This window comes from Protopterus annectens, chromosome 7.part0, assembly GCF_019279795.1.
Source record: "Protopterus annectens isolate FY-2018-M chromosome 7.part0, PAN1.0, whole genome shotgun sequence".
NCBI lineage: Eukaryota > Metazoa > Chordata > Ceratodontiformes > Protopteridae > Protopterus > Protopterus annectens.
The window spans coordinates 760,885,080-760,897,092 of NC_056739.1; the positions used below are offsets into that span (position 1 = coordinate 760,885,080).

Genomic DNA, 12,013 nt, shown 5'->3' on the forward strand with positions numbered 1-12,013 from the left:
ATCACGACACACTAACATTACAGATTAATGATGGATATTGTTATGTAACATACCGTTTGGAAAGTGCATTCAAATGCACAATCTGTTCTGGTATCTACTTTCCATGTGTGTCACAACAATATGTGAAGGAAATGTGCAACTGTGTTTATAAGGTGGATAACATCGGTAGGGGCCATGAGTATGTTGTCAATGGGGGGGGGGGTAACAGGGTGGAACAGGCACACAAAATGGTATAACCATCACATACACACAGGCAAGACAGCCACAGGGTATATGCACACAGAAACAAATACACTCACACAGTTGTCATTGGTCAGATCACAACCCTTACCTATCTACTTGTAAGTACTATAGTGCTGCATACATATTGCTGTGCCACAGAGATTATATGCCAGGGATATAAGTTGCAACCTCCTACACCAATTAATCTTGGGAATGCCTTCATGGATGGTGGGATAAACCACCCAAAATAGTGACTGTTCTCACATATTGCTCTAACAAACCTGGAAAAGTGATAGGGTAACAGACATTGTATCACATGACGTTTCAGGCAGATATGTCTGAAGCTGATGTGTGTAACTATGGCAACTGCATTTGCCAATGATGTGTCATAAAACTCCATTGTTAGAAGACATGGACCACATATATGTTGCAAACATCTGGACATTCTGCATACATCTGTACAGATGAGTGGTATGGCCTGCAGAGTTTAACATGTTACATGTAAGGTGGATGACAGCAACAGGCCTTTAAAGTAATGCCATGGGGAGGGGGTCAACACATCTTAAAATTATATAATAACCAACACACACACAACATCCACAGGGGATATGCTTCACACACATATACAGTAATATAGTTAGCTGTATTGAGATTCAACCCTCTACCCACCTACTTGTATGTATTATAGTGCTGCCTACTTATTGCATGCACCATGGAGCTTATATGCCTAGAAAGTGTCCAACAGTAGATCTAAGGTTGATGACATGATCACTCCCTGTAAAGTTATGCAGTGGGGGGTACCAGGGTGGAACAGGCCAAAAAATTATAAAACCAACAAACACACACACATACACACACACACACACACACACACACACACACACACACACACACACACACACACACACACACACACAAAACTACCAGTGCTCAGGTTAAAACCCCTACCTATCTAGTTATTTGTAATACAGTACTACACTGTTAGTGGATGCATCATGGAGCTTATAGGACTAAAGAGTGTCCAAAGGTACTTCTAATGTGAATGAAATCAGCAGGCCTTGTCACGTAATGCAATGGAAGGGCACCAGAGTGGAACACACCTCAAAATGGTATAACCAACACACACAAACAGATGCCAGTGCTGAGAATAGACCCCCTACCTATCTAGTTATTTGTACTAGAGCACTAAATCATCACATGTGCCACAGAGCTTAGAGGGCTGAAGAGTGTCCAAAGGCCATTGCCTTGTAAAGTTGGGCAATGGTAAGTGTACTGGATGGGAAAGTCCTCAAAAAACTTTAACCTACAAACACACATGGTTGCCAGTGCTGAGATTAGAACCTCTACCTGTTGGGGTATATGTACTATAGTGTTATGCATGTATCATCTGCACCACGGAGCTTATAGAGCTGAAGAGTGTCCAAAGGTACTTCTAAGGTGGATGACATCAGCAAGCCTTGTAAAGTAGGTGATGTTTGAAGTTTACTGGGTGGATAAGGCTTCAAAATGCTTTAACCTACAAGCCCACACACTTACCAGTACTGAGATTAGAACCCCTACCTACCCACTTATATGTACTAGCGTGCTATATATTTATCGCGTGCACCACAGAGCTTATAGGGCTAAAGAGTGTCCAAAGGAACTTGTAAGGTGAATGACATCAGCAAGGCTTGTAAATAGGGCAGTTGTGAGGTCTACTGGGTGGAAAACCCCTCAGAATACTTTAACCTACAAACACACACACAAGGCAGGTGAGGTGAGATTACAACCCCTACCTGACTACTATTACATAATGGATTCCACCTTCATACTGGCATGTGCCAGTGATTGCTATTAGTGTGCAACTGTCTGCAGGAGAACATCACTCTACACCTTTCAGGGTGTCTCTCTCTCTCTCTCTCTCTCTCTCTCTCTCTCTCTCTCTCTCTCTCTATGCCTCTGTCTGTCTGTCTTTCTCTTTCTATCCATCTCTGTCTGTCTCTCCCTCCCCCTGTCTCTGCCTGTCTATAATTGATATATTTGTTGATATATGTATGCCTATCACACTGAATAGATGCATATATATATCACCTATGTGCCACCCCCAGGAAGTTGTTTGTAATCCTGTCTGATAGGGGCGGGGAGACACAGTTAAGGTGTACCTAGCTGTCTGCATGCAAAGACATATCTGGACAACAGAGTTGTATAGTCAAATGTGGGTTTCTACATGGGCTGTAATTCTCTAAGTGTAGGAGCATGCTCAGTAAGACCTTCAATAGCAAGAGCTGGACTCCATTCCAGAGGTAGCTGTAATCTGGTCCAGGATTTTGAGTGCTAAAGCTGAATGGCTGATGAAGCTATGTAAACAGTCCAGCACCTCAGTGATATACTGTGTGAGGAATCTCCTGGCTGTTTGCTAGCCTTATTAACTGAGTCATATCCTGGTGTGGGTACAGAGTGCATTGGACTGGGCAGAGTTTTCTATAATATGTGTGGTATATTCTATATAGCACTGTGATTTCCTGGTATGTGAGTGGCAGATCAGTATAGAATTATGTGAGGGAGCACTGACAGACATTTGTTTACTGACCTCATACACTATATTACAGCAGAAATTGTTCTAGTGTGCACATTCTATGTTTGTCTGGCCAGTGGTTCCCCTCCCCCTTATATGTGTCTCTTTGTCCTTCTGTAGTGCAGCCACGGCCTTTGTCCACAGTTGCTGCTGTTATGTATTTGTAGTTATGGTGTGAGTGGCTTAGAAGTCCTAACATCACACACAGGGTTACAGATCTCACACCTCTGGCTGTACCTGTTTAGTGGGTTGTGCATTATTGTGCTCCATAGATCTGCTGTGGTCCTCAGATGGTTTGTGTTGCACTGTTATTGTCAGGTTACAGGCTGGCCGTAGTTGTCAGACTCTTACAGATGGACATCAGGACAGGCCCATATATACAGTCAGACAGAGGCCCAGACATGGAGGCAGGCTCTTAATATTGTTCTTCCAAATGTACACAGTTGGTGGAATGGTTTTGTGTTAGCTTGCGATTACTTTTGGGGATGACATCTGCATCTCTACAGTCTGTCATTGCTGTTTTCACATCGACCTTTACTGGTTTGCCAATATTTTGTCAGGCAAATGCAATGTTATGACAAGCAGAACAAATATATGAGTCTTATGTGTGGACATTCTGTGACACCCTGTCATTCCACAGTATGGATGGTGCCCACCTACTTGTTGTCAGTGCTGACACAGTGATGTAGCAGCCTTTACATTCTGGCAATTGACTTGTCACAACTTGTTGTCTACTGTCCATATGTGTGGCCCCCTGTCCCTCCATTGTCCGGTTTTCCTGCAGTAACAAATATTGAGTTCTGGCCAGTATGTAGATCTCCTACCATTGGTGAAGCTGACATGCAAAACAATTACCACAGCCAGTCTCGAACCATGAACCCTGACAACTACAATACTGCACTGAGACGTATGAACCATAACAGCCACCAGTAAGTGGTGTCTACTTGCTCACACTATTAACTGCAAACATGCATAGCACATTGACCCCTGCATATTGCAGATATGGAACAAGTTATCAAGCTGATTGTGACAGCCCTGGCAATGTGTGGCCTGCTGCTATCACCTTACAAACATAGATGTTACTGCAGTTCTGTGCGAACACAGGTGTGTTGAGGGGAGGGGGCATAGCTCTCAAGTTTGCACATCTTCACAGACTGTGCAGATGTTTAGCTCATAATCTGGGCCCATTTGTCATAATATTGTGGTTTTGTGGCAAATAATGGTGAATATGCTACAGACTGAAGTTAGAAAGTAATGACAGATGTGAGTTTCAGACTTCTTGGCTTTCAGAGACTTCATGCTACTGCAACAGCTGTTATTCTATCAACTTTCTCAGTTAGTAAATGCAATATTTACAATTTGTCCCTGTTGTATGTGTGACCCCCTGTCCCTCCATTGACCAGTTTTCCTGCAGTAACAAATATTGCCTTCTGGACAGTGCATACCACTCCTACCATAGGTGTAACTCAAATGCAAAATAGCTGGCATGGCCAGTCTGGTACCACAGACCCTGTCAACCACAGTACTGTACTTAGTCCACTAAACCACAACAGTCAACAGTAAGTGTTGTCTACTTCCTGACAGTATTAACCACGCACAAACATAGCACATTGACCCCTGCATATTGTGGGCATGGAACAAGTTATCAAGTTGATTGGACAGCAGTGGAAATGTGTGGTCTGCTGCTATTACCCTACAAACATAAATGTTACTGCATTTCTATGGCATTTCTATGGGGACACAGACATGTTGGGAGGAGGGGGCATACCTCTCAATTGTACAAATTACCAGACTGTCCAGATGATTGCTTCATATTTCAGGTCCATTTAGCACAGTATTGTGATTGACTTGGAAACTACTGGCATATCATTACAGATCAGAATTAGAAAGTAATGACAGACTATTTGAGTTTCAGACTTCTTACCCTTCAGAGATGTGATGCAACAGCAAGACCTGTTGTAATATCACTGTCTAAGTTTGTTAAAGCAATATTTCATAACAGTCCCTATTTGTGGCTCTTTGCCACACATTTCTTTATGGTTTTGTACAGCTGACTTGCTGGGAGAGGCTGAGAGGTGTGTATGGGACTCTAACATTAACATCCATGCATGTGACCTATGACCCTGTAGTTTGTTAGTTCCCCACATATACTGCAGTGGGTTTTGTCACCTAGCAGACTACTGCATATTCTGTGGAAGCCAGTATTTGCGGACATTTCCTGCTGTCCCACATAGCTGTCAGTTGTCTGCTACTATTCCAGTAGGCTACCCCATTCCCTTGCATACATGCAGTGATACCATAGATATGCTACCACAACATACTATTCCATTCATTAGTTGTTAAGAAGAGTGACTTACTTTGTGCCTGGGGCAGTTGTGAGGACAGTGATTCAGGCCTGACTCTATTGGATGCATGCAGTACACAGCCTACACATGATAAGGTACAGCTAGTGTGATGTGTGTGTGGCATCCTTTTTTACTGTGTGTGCGAGTCAGAGAGGTGTCAGTCCCTGGGAATCTAGGGTGTCAGTGTATGTGTTATGTTTTGCCTCTTTGCCAAGGCCAGGGCATACTGGACATGCCTACATCTGCCTACAGAGACAGGCTGAGGGAGTTTGTCCTCTGAGTCCCCCTGTGCCTGTGGGGACCTTGGCAATGGTGGGGGGTTGTGCCCCCCTCCCCTATGATGTTCCTGCCGCAGCTGTATCCACAAGATCATATTGTGTAGCATGACACATACTATGAGCATGTGTGCACATGTGGCTGAAGAGTACTGCTGAGCTCCACCAGATATGTCAAGGCAGCGGAAACGTGACTTGAGCAGCCCAAGCACATACTCTACAATGTTCCTAGTTTGTGCATGTGCCTCATTATTGCATTCTTCAGTGTGTGTGTGTGTGTGTGTGTGTGTGTGTGTGTGTGTGTGTGTGTGTGTGTGTGTGTGTGTGTGTGCATTTTTAATGGGTGCCATCATCCACGGTTCCAGTGCATAGCCAGAATCCCACGAGATGGCCGTACAGGATGTCCCCCTGGCAAATGCCTGGTACAACTGTGAGGCGTGCCAGATGTGGGAGTCATGATAACTGCCAGGGCTGCCAGCACACATATTGATGATAATGCCCTGGGTATTGCGCATGACCTGGAAGTTGATGGAGTGCTACCCCTCGTGGTTGATGTAGACTCTACCCTCTTCACTGGGTGGTGCTTTGATGTGGATGTGAGTGCAGTCTATGGAACCCAGTAACTTTGGGTAGTGTACTACATGGTGGAAGAGATGTATATTACTGGTCTTCTCCTCAGGGGTGTTGGGGAAATAAATGTGCTCACTGTCATGTCTTAGCATGACATCCAGGAAATGGAGGAGTATTCTGGATGTGGATGACTGTGAAACCGCCATGATGTCCCCAGTAGGTCTTTGTAAAGTACCTGTAGCTATTATTCTTAAGGCTACGCATACCTTTGCTTGACCTAGGATGGGTTCCCCTCTGTTGGCTCTGGGTCTGAGGTGAGGGTAGCAGAGGTCGGTGAGTTGCTGAAGTATTTCCCTGCCACCCTGTGGCACTCTACTATCTCCTGTTCATGTAGCCCCTGAAAGGTTACTCTGGGTCTAAACACTCTTCTCCTTTTCAGTCTGGGCCAGTTGTCAACATCATCCTCATCACCACCCTCAGTCTGTAGCATGTATTGATGTAGCAAAGCAAGGCAGCCCCTATCATTTTGTCAGTTAAAATTCCCAAGTGTGTACTCCAATAGTGCAGAGTATGTGTGGAAATCTGACTGAAAGGTGTCTGCATACTTTATACTGGTGTGCTGCAAATGCAGCCTGTGTCATTAGCTGACTATGATATATTCTACTTGCAAACTACATTATTGAGGTATTTGAATGTCCCACTGTGAGTGGCAGAGGTCTTATTAGTCATTTATAGTTGACTGCCTTTTGTCTGCTATTTCCTTTTATTTGTTTTCCCCCAGTTTTAACCGGTGGAGCTAATGTAAATACTGCTGAGCAGAAAGGACCCTCCCCTTTACACGAGCATGTTCAGCATTTCTCTCAACCAGCTAAGCACAGCTAAGCAGCCTCAGACACCCTCCCCCCGCTTAATTGTGCTTATCTGAGTACAAACAGAAGCCACAGAGCTCCAATGTGCTTAGACAATGAATGAGACACCCCCTTTTCATGTCAGCTGCCTCTTCTGCTTACATCATCATGTTGTAGCCCCTACATGGTTAGGTACCTGCAGACATGGTGGCCCATTTTACTATTCAGTAAAATTTGCTCATTTGCATACACCTAATTACCTATACCCTAGTTATAGAACTCCACTAGAGCCTTTGTCCTTACCAACCACTGTTACCTGCCATGGTATGAGACTGCATGCTGGCCAATATAATGGGCAATTTAATTTTAACTTAAATAATCCCCTTTTAATATTTTAAATTTATATATTGTCAGATCCCATGCTTGGGCACTGCTGTGCTCCACTTGAACATGGCATATGTGCACAAAAATTTAACTTTTGATTTTTAATATTTTGTGTCAGTTTTACATGCTAATGCCCATAGTGTTGGCCATTGGCATGTCTGATGCAACCAATACATGCTTTACTTTGTGTTGTCATAGCCCCATTTTTTATTTTGCAGTCTGGTACATGGACAGTTCCCGCATACATTTGTAATACAGACACGGCTCCTACATAGATGGCTGTCTGCTTCCCGGATCGGTAAATCACCTCATTTGCATGGTTTTCACTAGCAAATGAGGTGATTTACATTCTGCAATTGACTCCATGGTTGATCAGTGCTGGGATGCTCGTGCATGCCCCCAACACTGTTTCCTGGATCGCACAGCCTCTGAATTCCATGTTCGAGCCGTGCCACTATGCGTACATAGAGATTAGCTCCGTGTAAGCATTATTGAATTATCCCCTCTATTCAAACTGCCATGGCATACTGTAGTGATAAGTTATCTCTAATAATGCATTCACATGCCTAAATGAATCTGGAACTCTTGACTATGAAATTTAATTTATAGCAAAGTGACTTATTTCAACAAGTGAATTCAGTAAGATCACATGCTGAAATAAAAATCATGTTATTCTACTGCATGTAAGTAAAGTAATTTTACCTGAGTAGATCCTCCAGTCCACTGGATGGCACCAGAGTTAATGGTCAGTTTATGTCCTTGAGCTGCAGTGATGCTAAACTTCCCAAACTCTACAAATGCAATTGTGCCATCAGATGTCAGCTGCCAGTTAAGGATGTCATATTGAGGAGGTATGTTTCCATACTCATCAAAATAAATTTCCATGTTTGCATCATTTACAAAATGGACATTCTTCATATAGTGCAGGAGCTATAAAGAACAAGACATATATTGCATGATGTCCCATGACCTTTTCCAGAAGCTCTCCATGCTAATATTTTTAGAGAATCAAAAACAATTATTTGCATGAGAACACGTAGTAATAATCCCAATGGACAAACCCTTTTGAAGGAACCATCACTTAATGTTCCATTATGAAATCCATGGATGTGGCTGATAACAGACACATTTTATAATTTTACAGAAAGAATCTGTGGGCATTTTTTGAACTTCTCTTGAGCAAATTTTAAGTTACATTACAAAGTATGACACTCTTGTTTGCGAGACAGCATGGATTTCACCCCAAATACAGCATCCTCATTGCAATCTACTCCTTTACCAACCAAATTTACAAAAACATGGCCTTAGGACTCCTAACAGGGCACTGTTCCTGGGTCTAAAATGAGCCTTTGAAATGTTCATCCACACCCTACTCCTAGTAAGTCTATGCAGGTTCTTCAAGAATGTCAAAACCTGGTTCAAAATCTATCTTCCCAACAAAACATTAATCATCAAAACTGTAGATAGCTTCCTCTCATCTGGAACTATAAACAGAGGCATTCATCAAGGCTAAGTGCTTGGGCCCCTTCTCTTTGCCCAGTACATAAATGACCTTCCATAGGATCTGCCCAACATAAACTGCATAATGTATGCAGATGATATTTCGCTTGTTGTGGTAGGACCCACACAAGCAACATTGCTACAGAAATGCAGCAACAACTTAAGTGGATATAGAATTGGCTTGTTCATAAAATCACAATAGACTTTTAAGCTATTGACCCAATGGACCTTTTAATGCTTGCCACATTTCCCAATAAAATTTAATTGGCATTGGCTTGCAAAGGTTTTGTGAGGGTATATATATATATATATATATATATATATATATATATATATATATATATATATATATATATATATACTTGTGCATGGATGTATGAGCATTTACAAGCTTCTTCCCTCTAATACACTCATAGGTGCCAGACCAGGGGTATATTTACAGTTCCCCATTTACTGATTCAAGTTTCACATAAATAAGTGCAGGGATGAACTCTGCTTCACATGGATGGGAAGCCATTTCCAGAGAAGGTGGATCCTATGAGACATAACTGTTCCTCGAGCAGGTCTTATTTATGTTGCAGGCAAGGTTTAAGTCTGGATCTAGTGTTCCTAATGCTACTTGTTTACAGATATGCAGCAGGTCCATTATCACTTAATCAGAGGAAACTTTGCAGGCCAGGCATAGGTTGCATTTCAGCAGCCTATCAGAGGGGTTCTTATCAACATTTTGAATGTTGAAACCGCCAAATTTAATTTAATCGAAATGAAATGTTCGAAATCTCAGAAGAGCTAACTGACGGAACATCAATTTCTTTCCCAGGGAAAGAAATCAGTGGGCCGTCATCAAGTTTGCTATTTCATCTACTGTGGTGTGGTCTCGGAGTTGGTATAGTTAAATAGGGGGTGTGGAGGGCAAAGCCCCCCACTTCTGTCAGTATTTAAAGTATTGAAAATATTTTTTTTTTGCACGGTACACCGATTTCTTTCCCTGGGAAAGAAATGGATGTTCCGTCAGTTTGCTCTTCTGTGATTTAGAACATTTCAGTTCGATTAAATTGCATTCGGCATTGTCAGCATTCGATATGCTGATATAGACCCTACCAGAAAGTGATTATAAGGACAAGGCTTTGAGGTAATCCGCAAAGAACTTGTTCTCCACAGCATGTATTCTTTTTGTGAAGAATCTGTGAGGATGCTCCAGGTACATAAAGTAGGTGGCATTGCACTCAGTGACAGAGCTTATGAGAACAGAGTACGATGGAATGATGACATGTTTACATCTGGATGCCATTCCTCTGCTTATAAACTGTGCAACATAGAATGATTTCCTTAATACAGCAGACACATGATAGTCAAATTCCAAATCACTGTCTACATGAGTTCCCAAATCCTTCACTACACAGTCTACTCTTAGAGGTGTATTGTCAATGTAGTAATTTGTTGGGGTGGCTGACTTTCCAAAGAATACTGTGATGCACTTTATGGCACTAAGTTTTAGACGATAATTCTGGCACCAGTCCTTAGTCTGTACCAGGTGTTCTTCTTGAAGGACATTTATGTATTGGGGGGATTCACTGACTGCACCCAATTTACAGTAATCTGTGAACTTGGTCAGTCAGAGGTCCTTGGCATTAGGCTTGACCTCAGAGGAGTAGATATCAAACGAGAGCAGCATCAGCACTTAGCCCCAAGGCACCCCACTAGTAATTGTGCTTTTTGTGGAGGTAAACTTTCTAACTTCCTGGGTCCTGTCTGTAAGCCAGCTGGCTATCCAGTGGGTCATGTATGGGTTTATACCTAATTTAGTGAGATTTTCTATACAATAATGCCAAATGGAGTATTGTGCCAAATGTCTTGGCCAGATCGAGGGGCCTGTGGATGATGAACTGTTGAGCAGTGGGATTACTGTTGCATTCCTCCATTTGTTTCTCATGAAGTGATTCATGATAGTGATTGTAGTAGGCCCAATAGTTTATGTTTCATGCTGTTAAGGACATCCTGGGATATTATTGGGGCCCATTGATCCAGTGTTCTTGACCTTGGAGTGGGCCTTGAGTACCTGCTCTTAGTGATAGTCAGGGGAGTTATGGATGTGGCTTTTTCCTGCCAGACATTTGGCAGGGAGAGGGAGGATGAAATTGGAGCCAAATTTGTCAGTAATGAGTTTGCTGTATCTTCTATCTCTGTATAGGGACAGCAGTTACAGATAATTCTGCACATTGCTGTGCATTTCCTTTGAGATTACAGATGTAGCTGAAGAAAGCTTTGCGATTGTCTTTGGCCTGGGAGGCTAATCTTTATCTCAGAATGGGCTTCAATATATTTGATTAGCCCTGAGCTGTGTATTTAAGTTGAGAAGGGATTGTTTTTATCCTCGCTGGAAATGCATCTCCTAATTTCTACCATGAATTTCTTCCTTTTGTTATAAAATCTATTGCTATTGGGATTCCACCAATGTAGCTTATTTTTTGAGTTGATGTCGTCCTTAGTCTGGGAAGGTACATCTATCTCTGTGCAGCCTTTAATATGATTATAGAGGGTTTCTGTGAATGATTTCTCATAGGCAGGTAAACTCAGGGTTTGAGAGTGCTTGGAATTTTGCCAGAATGTCACTTAGCAGTAGGAAGTTTGCCCTAGAATAATTACTAAAAGTTTGAGAGATAACCAGTGTTCCTGCTTTACCTTTACTTCAAAGAAGACAGCTTTATGGTCTGACCTGACCATTGAGGATATTACAATAGGGAAGGTAGAACATTCCGTCATTTTATGAGGACCACGTGAACGATGTCTGTACCCCTAATTGGCATATGGACTAACTGGTCTAATGTATTTGACTTTACAAAATCCAGGAATCTCTGGGTCTGCATTTTAAGGGTCATGTATGATTTCCAGTTTATACTGGATAGTTAACATAGCCCTTGATTATGGTGTGAGGTTGAATGGTAAGTGTCTCCAGTACATTTAAGTGTGCATTATGGTTTTCCTGGGTCACAGAGGGGGACCTATAGCTTGCAAGGATATGGCATGGGACTTTGCCTAAGGTAATTGGATGTGGAGAAGCCCAAATGCATCATGCTGATAGATAAGCCTTTAGGTGTGTTTGTTGTTAATGTAAATATTGACACCTCCACCTTTTGTCCTTTGCTGTGCAGTAGTTGGTCTAATTGTGTGGAAGGCATTGTAACCCTGAAGTACCAAGGGTCTCTCCTTGGCTTCAAATCATATTTCAGTAACTGCACAGATGTTTACATTCTCCAAGTGAGGAGAGCTTGCAGAGAGTGGAATTTCTTGTTAAGACTCCTGTCATTGCTCAGT

The 12,013-nt window shown here is 42.4% G+C and overlaps 1 protein-coding gene across 1 annotated transcript in view; it reads right to left on the reverse strand.

Annotated features, from left to right (window-relative positions):
• Nucleotides 1-12,013, reverse strand: part of LOC122806087 (extracellular calcium-sensing receptor-like) — a gene marked incomplete at its 5' end in the record, with an annotated part of 600,856 nt that overhangs the window by 268,667 nt on the left and 320,176 nt on the right. The window contains one exon of the mRNA XM_044076325.1: nt 7,901-8,128. Coding sequence (XP_043932260.1) covers nt 7,901-8,128 — 228 coding nt within the window. The remainder of the gene's footprint in view (nt 1-7,900; nt 8,129-12,013) is intronic.